This window comes from Anopheles marshallii, chromosome 3 (genome assembly GCF_943734725.1).
Source record: "Anopheles marshallii chromosome 3, idAnoMarsDA_429_01, whole genome shotgun sequence".
NCBI classification, from domain to species: domain Eukaryota; kingdom Metazoa; phylum Arthropoda; class Insecta; order Diptera; family Culicidae; genus Anopheles; species Anopheles marshallii.
In genome coordinates, this window is record NC_071327.1 from 80,438,220 (window position 1) to 80,455,041 (window position 16,822).

The following is a 16,822-nucleotide window of genomic DNA, read 5'->3' on the forward strand; positions in this document are numbered from 1 at the left end:
TATGACTCGCGTCAGGATAATCGATCCCTCCGTCACATGCACACACACACACATACACACGTTTTCCTACATAAGATTTATGAGTTAAATTTTCCTTGAAACGATCGGCAGAAAAGAAACCCCTTTCCGGAACCCCCACCCATTCTATGACCTCCTTTCGCGACCCGATCGTTTCAAATGGTGATAGAGACTGCTGATTATTTAAATTAGTTTCCTTCCATACGACCCATCGACTATTATTCCGCTTGCCCGTTAGTTGTGAAACCAGCCTTGGCCACTTTTTCTTTAGGGGTTAAGTTGTCCAATTTAGATTTAATATTTTTAAAATGTCGTAACGGTCGTCGTGAAACAATCTACCGTTTTGCGCACTGCCATCGAACCAATTTCAACGCGAAAGGCGCGTCCTCCGTCCACATTACTCTTAAGATTCGGACCAACTGGAAGGGCACTGTAGCTAATTGGTATGTACATACAAGTGTGCTAGTGTGGTGTGTGAAGTTTAACAAAGTTCAGAAGTTAAGCACAATAAACTGTGTAATTGACTTCTTTTGCCTTTAGAAGTATAAAAATATGTAACCCAAAAAAGACTTGTTAACAAAAGTTGTAAAAAACACGTGCGCGCACACACACACACACGCAACGTAATGCTTAAACCCGATACAAGGAAATGCAGTAATACGGTGCGTGGAAGAATATTGCTCAATCGTTAGGTCGAAAATGTGACACACGCCAGTCATGCTGGTATCATTGTTTGTGGTACTTTTCTAATGGGACAATGTTAAACATTTAGGAACAAATTGGTAAGAAAGTTATTGCGAACGCTCCTAGTACGATTCTGGCAACACAAATTCCAATCTCCTGCATGGCGTGGGATCATGGCAAACTCTTTTAGGCTGTAAGTAGCGTTAAGTGTAGCGAAAATAAAATTGCCTAAGGTAGCTATGAATTTGTATTGAACGCATGTGTACCACTGATTGTAAATAGACGTGTAATTGTTTTATTCATATGTAAATAAAGAGTTTTCCGATTTTTTTATCTAATTGTTCGCTGTTACAGTTGCTTTACCCGCCTTTACCATTTGTTTTGAAGAAGCAAGAAACAATTTAAGAAGATTCGCTTATTTCCTATTCACATTCCTACATTGTAATCAGCTTGTGTGCAGCTATTCTTCTATTGTTGCCGGGAGGCATCTTTGGCGACGGTTCAATTACAACGTGCAGCTTCAATTAAAACACTGGCCCCGCTCGCTAAAGGTGTCTTACATTTATGAAAATCCCATCATCACCCGTCAACCATTAAGCAATTAGACGATCTTAACAAATCGGTTGAAAGCCGAGAGCAAACAAAACTCCCGTGGGCACGTGGCTTACAACCTGCGTGCACTGAAACCGAAGGGAAAAAGTCTCTTCCCCGTCGTCGTGCCTTAGAATTAATGGCTTTCCTGTTTTCTCACCCGCTGCACTAATTACCGACACACACATACACGCACACAAAACAACGTGCGACATCAAGTTCAAGAGTAGCACGAGCTGCCCTCAAGCTGCCCGTCGAAAGTAATTAAACCACCCGGCATAGAGATATTCGATCCATCAGGCTTGATTGCCTGTGTTTCTATCAATACGCAGCTTGCACCTTGTTTGTGCTCTCGGGAGCTTTTCATTAACACCCCGCTTGCAAAGGCTGTCGGTCACTCCCGGTCACTTCCTGGTGGATTGGATAATTTTCTCACGGGGACCACGGACTCCAATCGACATCCGGCGCGGGGTTAATTTCTAGTTGTGCCTGCGTTTGGTTACGTGCGGTCTGGCCTGGTGTTGCCAACTGCGGGCTAGTGAAGGGTTGCTCAGACGAAAGGCATACGAGGGCGGATCGGAGCAAAAGGCGATATATTTTATCTTTGACCGGTCAGCCATATGTTCTGGGAAATTTATGAATGAAAAGTTACGTCCATGAATTAATCTGTTGTTCGCCAAGGGCTCTCGTTAAGGGAATAATAAGAGCTGAATTATTATTGTGTTATTCTTCGAGTACATACGGGATTTTCCTCGAACGTATGGTACGATTAAGCTTCCATTTGAAATTAATCATAGCAGGTTACAGTATATAAAGCTTATAACCTTTTTTCATAAATTGACCGTAACAATTTACGCCATACGAGGATAATTTATGTAAAGTTCTTTCGAGCAGTGTCTTATCGAATTCATCAGCGAGCAGTTGAACGCCTAAAAGTATGCAATTTGCATTGCTTATAGCATTGCTAGGTTTATCATTTACAAATATACTGTTATAAAGTTAGAAATTGGGAATAAAATAACAAAATCTCATGAAACTGAGTGTAATTAGTGTGATATAAATAATCAAAATCTATTTTATGTCTCATAAATTTTCGTTGAATGTAAAAATTTAAAAAATGAGAATTAAATATTAAAGACTTTCTTGTAAGACACTGTGCCACCGGAATTTAATTTATTTATTTGAACATGATTTATGAACATTTGACCTTTACGACGCTTACCAACAATACTGAAATGTGTTTATGTTGTTTCTCAATATTTCTCATCAATTGTATGATATTTTATCAAGAAATTCATTGCCGACATTACTTGTACGTCGAAAATACTTTTAATGTTCCCATTCCGTACCTTCTTTTGGATTAAACCTTTTTTATCTTCGTTGTAAAAGCCAACATTTATTGTATTATGGTTCACATTTGTGGTATGTATAATTTTAAAACTTAAAACAACTAAAAAATAATAACATTCATGCTTTATACCGCATTTTAGGTATCGGAAAATGAAAGCTAACATCAGTTCTAAGAAGCATACTCCCCTCTCTCTCTCTCATTTTAGTCTTCAGCGCAAGAATGCAATGTAGGAAAGATCGCTAGGAAAGTCATGAGTCCACTTCCGCATGCATCGAAAGAAACAATAAATCTCTTTTGTGAACGTACCGTTAAAGCTTGAATAAATATTTATTACTCATTTTAAAACGTAATATCCTAGGGTTTTGGACTACTAAAAGCCGTTCCTTACTGAATAGGTTCTATATCCTCGTGATGTTGCGCACACACATACCATGACATACCCGGAAAGCTAAAATTCGTGCACCCAACTAGGGCTGAATTTCCGTAAAACGTTCATACGAGGAAGAAAGTGATTAAACAGAATTGGCACAGGCTACACATCACTCTGTACATCGCGTCTCCCGCCGGCCAGACACATCTCGGGAAGCCTTCATCATATACACTTACGAGGAAGTGATAAACATTCTCTTTGAAACGGCTCTTCCTAAGCGTTTGATTGTGTCCGTAGCGGTTGCGGTTGGGGAAGCTTCCCAATTACACTATTAGAATATTATGTGCGGAGGTGCCACCAGCAGCACGGGTTGTAGATTGAGCGACTTCCGAGAGCCAGCGATACTGGCCACATCCGTAACGTACGCGTTGTTGATTTCTCCTGTTGTTTTTGTAGGAAAAGAAGACTGTTTAGTAAAGTAACTCTTCACACGCAAGAGGAGTAGAATGATCAGTTACAAGTGTTCCAGATGCACTACCCAACTTTTCTCTCCCTAATTCTTTTTCTCTCTCCGTCTCTTTCTCTAATACATACTGCTTTGGTATTGCGGTTCCGGTTGTAGGCGGACGTGTCGTGTCGCAAGGATGAAGGATAGTGTTGCCAAAATGAATCCATCGATGCAAGCTGAAATTAAACGGAAAACATATCAGTAAGGCCCACAGTAAAACACGTTTTCGAAGCAGCAAACACTCACCAATAATCGCCAACGGATAGGCCCAGCGCAAACTGCACAGCCCTACTTCGAATCGGTTCGACTCTGGACCGCAAATCTTACGGAACTCGTCCGAATTCCATCCGAACGGGAACGAAACGCATGCAATGACCATACAAAGGGCTGTAAACAAGATAATAAAGAGAACATAATGCAAGCATAATTTATATTTTTGTACTAGTATTATAGTGAATGTGAGAGTATTAGAGTGTTTGCAGTGGAATACAGCACAACTCAAATCTTATGTTAGGCGTCCAATGTTGAGTTTGACAACCCTGAATTATTCTCAACCAAACCAAACGAGCTAGCCAACTCTATGGTACTGTGATTTACGTTATAAAAGGCGTATATAGCAACGTTTTGCTACTTCACAAACCAAAATTTTTTCCCTTTTATCATAAATAAATATAGTACACCAAGCATAAACCTGCTTAGTGTGGGTAATCTTATCTGCAATAGCTTATGCAGATAGAAAAATTAAGGCCAACTAGACTACAAACAAACCTAAAAACAGACCCAGTCCTAGAAGAGAAACAATGCTTCAAATTGCGGAACCATCAGATAAAATTGTAAACCACATTACGCATTCGCACACACGTCAGATTCAACGATTTCCCTCCAACAACCATGCAGAGCCATGATCATGCCCGGCATATGAGCCACTAATGGACGACTTTACGCAAACACACCTGCACGGAGGTAAGAAGCAAATTTGCATACATTACATTTATGGGACTTTTCACTCTCTACCCCCTTCATGGAATGGCGACAAATGTGAACCAGCCACCATCCGGTTAAACCTCCGCCTAAACTGGCCCTGGGAATTTCACAGCACCGCACTTACGGTGCGAGCAGTTTTCATGTTTTGCGCATATCGTGCACACCGAAATGAGGCCTAATATGTGTTACAAAACGATGACCCTACATGAAGAGGATGTTCCAGACGGAAGGATGAGACCGTGCAACAGTCCGAAAGGTTTTGTTTTCTTTGTGCGGAAATGACCATTTCACGGTGATCATCTTTCTTCGTCTAATTGCTTATGGTTTAATGTTCAGGAGATGATTACGCGGACATGACAGCGCACTTCTGGCAGTTCCATTTGCAGTAGAAAGTGGTTTTATTTAATTGGTAGCTGAGAACCCAGCAAAGTCCTATAACAAGGTGGAGGCTTTGAGTTTTTAAAGCAAAAATTGATTTATTAAACATTAAACATCTCATCTGTGATGGATGATTCCTTGTTGGAGCCACTCTCAATTTCTATATCGTTCAGGCATCGTCAAAGACCCACATTGCTGCCATTGCATCACAACGTTCGGATTGAAGCTACCCGATACAGATTGGTGCGTAAGCGCAACTTGCGGGAGATACGCAACCGCAAATAATAGTAATAACGTGCTCGCACCCAAAACTCGTCAATTCTCGTTTACCATTTCGCCAGTGCGTACCATAAACACGTGCCGCAGTGGGTCACAGACCGAGGAACCGAAACTGTAATGGACACCGCAACATTTAAATGGATTATTGTGGTCGATACAACAACGCACAGATTGGGGTGTGGTAAAACATTTGACCACATGTGCTGATGTTGATGTTGAATGTATTACGTGTCTTACTTTTGTCAGTGTATTGCAAATTCCATGCGCAATAAAACCACTCAAATAGTTGCAATTTCTAGGTCGTACTTTGTCTTGTCCAAACAACAACCATGTGTCCTAGTAGATTGCTATAAGTATGCACCCTGCATTCACCCAGTATCTCTGGACAAGGAGATTATTTTACTTTCAAATCGACTTTCACTAGCGATAGTAAAAATATTCATACTGCAAACTTTATGTCGCCTTTCGCTGTTTGCAACATAGAAGCAGACTGCTGTGGCCGAAGTCAACAAACCTCAGCATTGAAGCGCCCACGTCCAACAAACTAGTTCCACACACATACACACACACCGAGAGAAAGATAAAGGTCAGTGCCGAACCGCGGAAATCGAAATCTAGATCGGTTGAGTACTTGGAAGCGTTGCGGACCGAATTGCCAGCGATGGAGTTAGAGATAGTACACAGCACATCTAAACACGACTTGTTCGACCACCTTTTTCCACCGTAATAAATGCTACCATTACGTCGCCTTTCCCTGCGGTAAATGCGGCTGGTGTTGCAGGCATTTATTGGGAAGAAATGGTCAACTAGCCATCGGGACAGGAAAATACGATCGTAAACGGGCGATCGAACGGACATAGTGACAATGACCTACTTCCGACGAGCCAGGTCTGGCCACAAACTAACACACACGAGCAGCCTGCTTTCTTCTCCCGGACATTCCAGATCACCAGCAGAGGCGGGAGAAAACATGAACATCCTGTACATGGAGCGTCGGCCGGCCGATCACCGAGGAACCGAGGAAGAAAGGGTGGCATCGATCATTTCTCTTTCGTTCAGGAAATGGATGCTTGAATGGTCGGTCGCGAATAAACCAAACGAATTTGAACTGAAACCGGTTTGGGAAACTCGGAACTCGACTGGCGTTCATGATACATGATGATGTTGATGACGATTTCCAAACCACACAGCAGTGCAGTAGTATGCAGAATACAAGGGCTCGCCAACCACTCAACGACCTATCCGTCGGCCTTCAGCTAGATGGAGCGAACCGAAGTGAAGGGGCGATGCCATTCTGGCAAGGGTTTTCTTGGGCCAGCAAAAAACCGGATTAGACACATCAACTTCATGCTTTCATCGGAACCTTGGGGCGCACCGCACACCGATAAGTGCTTTACATGGAAAAGCCTTCAGATTGGACACGATCAACTACTTCATCGTTCAATCCCAACCCTAGATTACTACTCAGAGACTCATCAGAAGTAGTCGGTAGTCGAGTAGGAAAAGGCAAATCATCCACCCAGAAGGCAATTTTTGATGGGGAATTCGACCAAAGTATCCACTGTTCACTGTTGTACCATTCGGTGCGTGTACGATTTTCCATTTTTTCCCCATGTGCACACTCATCATACGCATTTACAGACTCCTTCGCTTCCCGACGTCCAATTACGATTTAGCCGCTAATGAACTTTTCGCGCTGCAAGAGCAATGAGGAAGAGACACCAATTCAGGGCATGCCTTTCATCGATAATCGTACCGCATACTCTTCCCACACCGAATCATTATCCACGAATTCGGCTCCAAATTCCACCCAAGTGCGTCGTTCCCTTTTCATTACAAAGCCAGCCAGAGCGGGGTGTCAGTTGGATCACACGAACCATTCTTCGCGCACACAGACATTCCGCAGCCTCGATCGCGAAAGGCAAAGACGCGAGAAGTTCGCCACTCACCGGAAAGCATCTGCATCCAGCCGCAGATATGAAAGACGGTCGTTGACTTCATGAATACCATCAGCAGTAGGCAGCAGATCGCCAGCGCAGAAGTGGCAACGGCCAAACCACAAAACACGGTTGCAACCTGAAACCAAACAAAAGGCGTTAATCTACATAGCTTTTTTATTTAAACCACGATTAATGTTACTGTTTGCATAAAGAATTCATTACACAATAGAACACTATCGCTTGGCCTGCTAATGGTGAATGGAGATTAGATGCTTTCTTAGCAGGTCACCTATAAAATAGCTAACGGCACACAACTGTGTTTGCATAATCGGAATAATAAAATGTAGCTTTTCGGCTTCCACTCACCTGAAACGCTATAGATTGCATTTCTAATAGTTCCTCGAGGCGCCCGGTACAGCTATCGGTGAGATCATCTTTCTGACAAACTTGCCACAAACCAAGGCGACTGCCAATGTCGGAATCTGCATCACCTACCCATTCTGGAAAAATGGAAGCAGAACAATTCATTAGCCTTTTGTATACTAAAAATGGTGTTAGTAGTTGAATTGCTAGTAGTAGTAGACGAGAGAGAAGATGAACCAGAATGAACTCAAGAAATGAACTTCGACACAGTGCTTCAAAACAACCTTTTCAAGAAGAAGTTTTAATCTTCTGAATTGAAATATTTCCCATACAAACACCAGACTACAGTGCCAACAAAGATCAATGACCACATTTCATCTATGCTACAAGAAAAAAGGACAACCGGCACGGCACTAATGACACGATCGTAATAAAATTACACGCGAGAAGCTCGTCACATTTCAGGCGCGTCAGTGTGTGTTATACATCTTGCAGATTACGGAACACTTTTGGCACACAAATCCCGTAAACTGCCGCATGCCACACCAACCGGCAACAATCCATTAGCTTCGCGTTATAAACCACCACGGTCGGTGTCGGTGTGTCAATGGAACCAATTACATCTGCTGCCAGCAAAGCGTACACAGAACAGCGAGTTGGTGTGTTTGCTCTGACCGACATCTTCATCTACGGTTTCTACCGTCCTGTGCGCGGTTTTGCTACTCGTTTGGCCACAAACTTCGCTACGCATGTTAAATAACAACCCCAAAACAACCCGCCACACGTGCATTACGTGCGGACAAGTAAAACACCACAACGAAACCGAAATTTACCAGCATAAATGTGAGGCAGTATGAGAGATGTGTGTGTGTGCGCCCATTCGCACAACAAAACGATTTAATGCAAGCATAACTATTTTATCCAGTTCACTTTCTAGCCTCCTTAAAAGAGGGAGGAAGAGAGGTTATTCTCAACGCGAAGGGGAGTGATCTTTTCCGTGACCGCTTATCGTTTTGCTAGCACACGAAAGTAATGCTCCAGAATGCCAATTCAAACACGGCGAAAGGTGAAACATGCAATTGCTTCTGGCTTTTCGACACGATTCGTACCGAGCCTAGCAAATTGTCCAGAGCAAAATAGCACAAAAGATCAACTCCATTACGAGCCCGGTTGCATAAAGCTGCCTAACCACAAACTGTCAAGTTGAAACGGGTAAGCGTTTCGTCATGGCACGCAGCAAAAGCTCCAGCGGAGTTGTGCAAGAACAAACACAAATTGTCTCTCAAAAAAGAAATAGTAAGATGGGATGAAATAATCATTAAAAAAAACTCATTATTTTATTAGATAAAGAATATTTATCTTATCCATCTGTGTACCTTGAAAACATATTTACCGTAAGCAAGCAAATTACCCTAATCCAGCACATGTTAAGCAAACCGTTTCTGGCACACCTTTTGCAAACCATACGAACCGAGCAAAGCTGCCCTCGAGCAAATTGCCCTCATGATAACTGTTCAATCAACAATCGCAACAAAACAGTTACATTGATCGCCGATCGTTGTCGATAAATTGCCCAAAAAAAAAAAACAAGGGACTGCTCACAGAAGGGAACGCGTCTGATTTCGACCTGCCCGAACATAGCGAGCGAAGAAAGTTCGCAAACGTTACATTAATCGTTCCTTTGCTCGATAATCAGCTTCCTTGGAAGAAGCGCTTATCACTGCCGGCAAGCGAACGGCTGATGCGATGATTAATTAACCGTCCGTGGCCGTGCATCCGCGGCGCTAATCGTATGCAACCGGGACCGATAATGAGTGAAGCAAAACTTAAGCCTTTTCGTTTTGTGCATAATCGAACGATAAAATGGCGCTTTTGGGGCGGGTTGGCCTTTTTACGATGCCGAGGAGAAGAAGCGGTCGATTCCGCATGAAAACAACAACAAGAAATATGCAAATGCACACTCCCATCCCATCACAAATCGGGTGGAGAGCATCGAGGGGGTATGTTTTTCCGTCAATAATGCAGCAAAGCGGTAAATTGACGATGGCGAGAAAGTAATTTGCCAATTTTTCTTTCGCACAAATGAAGGAAAAACAGGCACGGTTTTTGTCACACGGGATCGTGCCCACTTCCTGGATCATAATGGCGATTTGTTTGCGACCGCAAATGAACCTGCAAGTAGCGGTGCCAAAGCAACAAAACAGGCATTGCTGGTTCAAGCAATTACTACCACAGCAGAACAATGCAATCAATTCAATTCGTCTTAATCAGATGACGAATTACCCTCTTCGCTAGCAACAAAACAGTAAACCAGTCAGGGGAGTAGTGGTTAGAGCCACGAGGATAATTGAACTTAACGTTACATTTTGGCCCAAACCACCTCGGCACCGATTATTAGACTCGCAAATCAAACCGGGGAAAACTTTTACTTTCCGGTCTCGCTCGCTCTCTTTCTGCGCGTAGGAACAGCACACCGCACTTTATTGCATCATATTTCCGCGGGAAAAAAGGGGGATTTGCGAAGAACAGGGGGGACCGATATGATCATTATGGTTATTATGATTAATTTAAGTATTATTTAAGCACGCATCGGTCCGTTCGCCGCCTGGTGCAGCGTTCAAGTCTTTTGATTGGACCATCTCGCGCACGATGAAGCTACGCTTACCACTCACAGTTGATTTAGCAAACAGATCTTCTGCTGCGCATCAATCATAAACAATATCAAATGAAAATGGCTGCAAACCTTCCCCCCACCCCCTTTCCATCCTCCCCTACAATGGCCGCCCTCTCTTTCCGCACCCTCATCCCTATTCGCAAAACAGTTTGCGCACACAGACCACGATCCCACGAGCTTTTAATGAGCTTGCGAAAAGCTGGTCAATTGTCGCGATGCTGCTGTGCCTGGCGCAAACCACCACCTTCGCCCGCACGGCAAACGGTAATGGTTGTTTGGAAACAACTTTTCAAGCGAAAAGGTCACACACCGTAAGAAGACATCCACACAAAACGGCACACGGACACCTTCGCACACAGGCAGCGGCTGGCGACGGCTTTGCAATGTGTGTATTAGTTGTGAATGTTTCGTGTTTTTGTGTTATTACCACAGCCACCTCAACATGGGGATCCACAGGCACCGTGGAATGGAATTTGGCTTTGGATGCGAGCGTTTTGTTTCTACTCAGTTAGCGAAAAAGTAAGCGAAACTTTAACAAAACAAACACAATGGGAAGGGGGTGCTCGGTTTCAATTTGAATAGAAATAGGATCGCAGCAGGCGAGAACGCCGCGGTTTGGTTTACATTAAATAATCTGACCCTTTTGATCGACCTCGGAAGAATCGAGTGTTCCATTACAAATTGCGCCATATCGTTTACAAGACCATTTTATTGTGGCCATTGTATGAATCCGTCAAACAATGGATTGGCGGTGGAATATTAAACAGGGAAGGTGTAAGAAACATGAAGTTGAAGATTTAATAAATTATTTATAGTGTTTTAAATTAATTTGCTTCAGCACATCTTTGAATTATTAAGAGGACAGTTTGATAAACGAAACTGCATTTATTTGCCATGGGAAAATAAAGCTTCAAATTAAATCGACTTTCGTTTATGCAATCGTTTTCAATTACTCATTTTGCAGTCCATTCATCCGAAACCGATCGAATGCTCACGCAGTTGCTGTTTACGATCAAGTCACGCATTGTTTTAGAAGTGTTTTCTTATTTGTCGTTTAAAAAGCACAAACCAACATGCTACATGAGGTGTTTCCAAGCAAAAAGAACCAAACAAAAACATGCTTACCTGGTGTTACGAACGCAACGACACTGATGATCGCGTAGCAGATGCTAAAGATCGCCCACAGAACGGCGATCGCTTTCGAGTTGCGGATGTAGTTCGTCGCGTACATGTGACTCGAGTCAACGTACTCGATCTTCGTTCCCATGATGCACCAGTCGGATTAATATCGGTTTTGCGATCGTGATCCTTTCTTGCGTCGTTTTTCTCTTGCACTGCCGAGCTTTCAAATCACACTAGCAACGAAACGCACGTGATCGTATGCAAACAGGGAATATTATGCGGATTGAACACACAAAAAAAAAACACTGTCACCACTGGGTATAGATTTTCACTTATCTGCTCGCCACAAAAACTTTACTCGACATGCGGTATGTAAACGAAAACAAAGCGGAAAGAAAGGTGATGATTCCTGTTGGAAAGAAATTAAGGCATCAGTGGGGCAACTGTTTTGCCGCGCCGTCGTCTCGCTGATCGTCACGTTTTCATTTCGATGCGAAAATAAAGGTGTCGTTTTGTCCGTTCGCTTCCATCGCGCTGATTGAAGTCTTTCGTTTGCAAACACCTTTAAAAAGACACGAACGATCGGTGGTGTAGCTGTGGCAGTTCGGGTGAAGATGAGTTGCAGCAAACCTGCTCCACAAAAGCCGATTCATGTTGTAAAGTTTTAGTTTTCTCCTTTTACTGACGGTGATGATCACGCTGATGACACCTACTCTTATGCCTTGCTCAACATCACGCATCATAAAATATACTCTCGCTCAACACGTTTGTATTTGGAATAGTGAACATGGTCTACACTTTTACTCTCGTTTTTTTTATAGAAAGGAAGGCTCTGCAAGGGCCAAATCTTATTAATCGTTTTTTTCTGAACTGATTTCTTGTTAGACGAACATATAAACAAACCGCATTTACAAATCGCAGTAATTTCAACAATCAATCAACATGGTTTTTTGCCTCTTCAACCCGAACGATAGCTACGTGCGTGGAATGAGCGTTTTTGTTTTAACAAACTTTTTCAACCATTTTACATGCCTGATATTAATCGCATTGCACGGGCACGATCATTAAACGCCCCTCTTCGGTACACCGTATGGGATCGCCGCACAGCGCCCATCATCAGTGCACCCGTTCGCTCACACGCCAATAATGAGATTTATGTAATCAAAATCAAATCAATGGCATCGCTTAATCTTCATCCGCCATTGCACTCGCGTGTCGGTGAAAACCAACAGCGGGTGATAGTAAATTGTTCCGTTTTCGGGGGCCTGATTTTCCTCGGAAACGGTGGTGCGCTCGCGTGAAGCTGGTGCCCATGGGAAGAGGATATTGTTGTGTGTAACAATTGGGAAGGAAAAGCACCTTTTGGCTCAAGGTTTTGGAGAAGGTAGTGAAACAAACCCCCTTTACATCGTGGTGCATCGTTAAAACCAATCGCGAGCTGTGCGTACATTACATGATGTTTGTAACAAGATATAAACATCCGAAGCTGCTATCGCACCCCATCACATCGTGAAGCTTTTATTTTCTTTCCCTCGGGGTTGTAAAATTTGAGTGCAAGAAAGATTTTGGCTTTTTCTTTCCATTACGCCAAACGTAAAAGAGTATCATGCATCCGGTCGGAACGAGATAAGTGTCAACGAGCGTTTAGCGTTTCTCATGCAAAATATGTAATTTTTGTATGTGAGTACCCACGTTCAGCAGTGGATAATTATGAATGTGAAAAAGATATTCACCCTCCGAACGTCGCAACCTGGGCCGCGGAAGTTTAGTCTGCTCAGGGTTCGCCCTTTCCCGCTCGTTGAAGTCTTTCGTTCGAGCGGCTTGCGTAACATTTACCACACCCGCATGGTGATGGCAAATCTTTCCCACACACTCACACACATGTCAAAAAGAAGACTCTCGAGCTTATGATGATGTAGCAGATGATGATCGTGCCCGACTTCTTACCTTCCTCGTACGCAAAAAACAACGCTGGGTCGGCTTCGGTGTTCATGATCCGCCACGGTTTGGCGCACCTGATGCGTGTAAAGTCGGCGGCAGAATGCTAAGACCTTTTTCCCTAGTACTTCCCGCTTCAAAGAAGCGCTTCTAAATGTCGGTCGAACCGAAGGGGTACTGCTTTGCCTTCTGCCATCCCTTCCCCCACGCCACGACACTTTGACCTCTTTTTAAAAGGTAGAAATCTTTAGCCGTTGAGATGGTGCTAAATTTCTATATCCAGTAAATCTTTCCCTGCTGACATTTTGATTAATAGTTGAGGTACGATCGCTCAAAAACCGGAGCGCAATACAGCACATGGACCGTATCGGCGATCGTGTTTCGAATTGGGAAAAAGATTTGCATCAGAAATGCAAACGTTGCACGTTTGTGAACTCTGTTAGAAGAAGTGATCGGTTTCTAGCAATTAGCAGAAAAATATTTGTCTCTACCATCAGACACCACTAAATGGCGCTAAAAGTTGTAGGTTGCAACCAGAGATCGTACCAGGCGTGGGCAATGCAATGGCAGGAGGTTCAACCGATCCACGTCATGCATCGTAAGTCAACGTTTGTTCATCACTGTAATGATGATGGTGCTTCAGCAGGTTCCCGATGCCGGTTCTTCTTTCCCGCAGTACGTCTGTGTACGCGTTTGCCCGTGCGGGACGACCATACAGAGAAGCTTCCAACAAGCAGCAGCGCCGCAGGTAGATCATGTAGCGTTTTACGTTTTCTCAAACGGTGGACCTTCTTATTCACTGTGTGCGGTGTGTGACCCACGGGGCCACACCATCTCGTGCCTTCTCCTTTATTCGTTCTGGTCTCAGGTGACCGAAAGTGAGCACGCTAAAGACACACACACACACATATACACACGTCTTGACGGCGGGTCGACGAATTCGAATGGGGGATTTGACTTTAGACACCTAACAGGTAACAGCTGCAAGTTCTGGTCGCCTGTTACTTTTAAGCTTACTGCGCTTAAAGTTTACACCGATCGCGCGGTTTTGCTGCGCGCGGTTAAACGGTGTTGGTAAGAATTCACCTCCTTCGCCACAGCACACGAAAGGAAAATACCAATGATTCATCAAACGTGTCGTGCAGAAGGCACAGCTGTTCTGGTGTGGTTAGGCGAAACGTTGGTATGCATCCCACTATGGAAGTACGACCTTTACCACCTTCATCACGAATTGCAATCGATCCGTATCCTTGTTCGAGGAGGAGAAAGAGCGCAACAAAACTGCAATAATACACACTCTTTGCTGTCCAAGGACGACTCGTTTCCACTTGCACGGCATAAAAAGGGGTACAATATCATCCTTTCGAAAAGAACGTCGCGAGTTCCCAGTCGCAAGCGTCTCGAGCTCTTTGATATCTCGTTCGGAACAATCTCGTTCCTAGACCACAAAGCACCTCGGTAATAGCTAACGGCAAATGCGATTGTTCGTACTGCCGCTCTATTGCACCATCGTAGAAGAAGTTGTTCCCACGAAATTAAATTTATTTCTTCATTCTTCCGGTGCGTTCGGTTGAAACCCGACGAGGGTAAATAGACACCGTGCTGTTGTAAGTTCTCTTCGTTGGCGCTTAGCGGAGGCACTGTAACTGATGCCACTGTTACACACAAAGATCACGGTGATGATGATGCCGACGGTACTTGTGACCTGTTTGTCGATTTTAAGGGTAAATTTACGTTTCGCTTAAACACCTGGAACCGCTGAACGTTTGTGGAAAGCTACCAATTTTTGCATATAGCTCTGTTCGTACCGTTACTGTTCGGCATTTGCGATGCTAATAATCGTACAAATTCTTTTCATCGTTTTCCGAAATTAGCACACTTCCACACCTTTTGCTTCGATTTCACTAACCGTCTCTCATTCTCATCCCGCTCAAGTAGAAGACGGTTCACGGTTTCTAATTGCCATCTTTCAGCGGGAGCTAGCACAAACAAACGCACCGGATCGGGTCAGGAATGATACAAAATAATCGTTTACGCTTTATAAACCACCCTTCCTACGCATACGATCGCGATCACTATGAGCGGGTTACTAATACAACAAACAGCTTTCGTGTAAACTATGCTTTGCATATGGACGAAACATGAACTTATGCTGACGCTGCACACTTTCCACCAAACCACCCTTAACGGTACCAACTTACGGAGACGAACCGCTTCAACCGACCATTTGCAAGAAACTGTGAGATCAGAAGTCACGTCTGGGGTGTCCAGGCAACAAAGCAAAGATCATGAAAGTGTATGCTCTCTCTTGGTGGTTTCGTTGTGGCTCTCGTTTCTGTGCGATCGCGCTTACCAACACAAACGCGCACAGTACAGGTGGGAAAAGATGCTAAACATTGGTAACATATTTTCGGTGTCGAACCTTCCCTTAACGTTGGAATTGGAATTTATAATTTCTACTATTAGGTGTGAGAACATTACTCAAACCCTCAGACGTATTTAGGTTTGGTTACCGTAATATGGCTTTTTATTTGTTCAAGGTTTTGCATAAATTTTAACTATCTTTAGCTACGTTAATTGCTTTTCCTGAGATTTCAATCAACAACGAAGGATTTTTAAATCGAAAACGAATCGATCTCACGCAACAGAAATATTTTCACGGCCAAGTTAAAGCAAGTGACAAAACAAAAGCAGCATTCCGTTAGCTTATCTGTTAGTTTGTCTTTTTATGTTAGGAATTAGCACGCAAAACAGTAACACGTACTGTAGATTGCACTATACATCAAACTCATTCGACGTCATGGTATTCGATAAAGGAATGTACTTTTGAGCCGGAAGCTTCAAGCTTCTTTCTTCCTCCTAGTTCGGTAAGCTCTATAATAACTACATTTCGTTCCACTATTCCCCCCAGCTGCTGTACTAGCTTGTTGGCTGCATCCATCGTACCACCGGTGGCCAACAGATCGTCTATTATCAACACTTTCTGTCCGTCGACGATGCTTCCTTTTTGTATTTCAAACACATCCTACAAGATAAAATTGTGTAAAAATGAAATGAGTTTGCATTCAAAGTAATAATCTTAAAAAAGCTTGCTTACAGTTCCGTATTCCAGTTGGTACTCCTGCTGGGCGCATGTTCCCGGCAGTTTACCCTTCTTTCTTATGGGCACCGATGCCACTCCCAGCTCAGCCGCAATCAGCAAACTGAACAGAAATCCACGAGCCTCTAGACCAACTATCACCTGCACATCCGGGCAAGATTCCCTGACGTACGACACAAGCACATTCTTGATGGCTTTGCAAACCTCTCCGTGTCGCAGTGCGGTAAAGATGTCTCTGTAAAAAAGGATGTGAACTTTTCCATGAAAACCGCTATTTCTGTAATTGTGCATACTACTCACTTGAAAAGTATTCCCTTTTTCGGAAAATCAGGATACTCGCCGATGTACTTCTTGATCAGTTCCACATTCGCACTTTGATCGCTCGACATTGTATGGTTCGGGAAGCTATCTACACAAGCACGCACAGGTCCAATTACACCGGTATTGCCCGTTCTAGTTTGGAATGATTCTTGCTTGGCTAAGGTGGCTTTTGGTTGTATAATTTATATTTAATCGCACAGC

At 43.5% G+C, this 16,822-nt stretch overlaps 2 protein-coding genes across 2 annotated transcripts; both read right to left on the bottom strand.

Moving 5' to 3' along the window:
• Nucleotides 1–3,345: 3,345 nt before the first annotated feature.
• LOC128712097 (LHFPL tetraspan subfamily member 3 protein) lies at nt 3,346–11,407 on the bottom strand. Its single transcript, XM_053806992.1, has 6 exons — nt 11,266–11,407; nt 7,470–7,603; nt 7,113–7,239; nt 3,769–3,909; nt 3,609–3,698; nt 3,346–3,455 (listed from the first exon to the last, which is right to left on the bottom strand). Exons 1-6 carry the CDS (start codon nt 11,405–11,407, stop codon nt 3,346–3,348), a joined length of 744 nt encoding a protein of 247 aa, XP_053662967.1.
• Nucleotides 11,408–15,988: 4,581 nt separating this feature from the next.
• Nucleotides 15,989–16,689, bottom strand: LOC128712280 (adenine phosphoribosyltransferase). Its single transcript, XM_053807175.1, has 3 exons — nt 16,601–16,689; nt 16,298–16,535; nt 15,989–16,225 (listed from the first exon to the last, which is right to left on the bottom strand). The coding sequence occupies exons 1-3, from the start codon at nt 16,687–16,689 to the stop codon at nt 15,989–15,991; spliced, it is 564 nt and encodes a 187-aa protein (XP_053663150.1).
• Between the last annotated feature and the right edge of the window lie 133 nt (nt 16,690–16,822).

Bases quoted from the DNA above. Each gene is read 5' to 3' on its own strand.
- LOC128712097 (XM_053806992.1), bottom strand. From the start codon at position 11,407: ATGGGAACGAAGATCGAGTACGTTGACTCGAGTCACATGTACGCGACG. The intron at 7,604-11,265 runs GTAAGCATGTTT...CCATTTTTCCAG, and splicing joins CGTTGCGTTCGTAACACCAG to AATGGGTAGGTGATGCAGAT. The intron at 3,910-7,112 runs GTGAGTGGCGAA...TCTTGTTTACAG, and splicing joins CTGGATGCAGATGCTTTCCG to CCCTTTGTATGGTCATTGCA.
- LOC128712280 (XM_053807175.1), bottom strand. From the start codon at position 16,689: ATGTCGAGCGATCAAAGTGCGAATGTGGAACTGATCAAGAAGTACATC. The intron at 16,536-16,600 runs GTGAGTAGTATG...CCTTTTTTACAG, and splicing joins AAAAAGGGAATACTTTTCAA to AGACATCTTTACCGCACTGC. The intron at 16,226-16,297 runs GTAAGCAAGCTT...TTTATCTTGTAG, and splicing joins ACCAACTGGAATACGGAACT to GATGTGTTTGAAATACAAAA.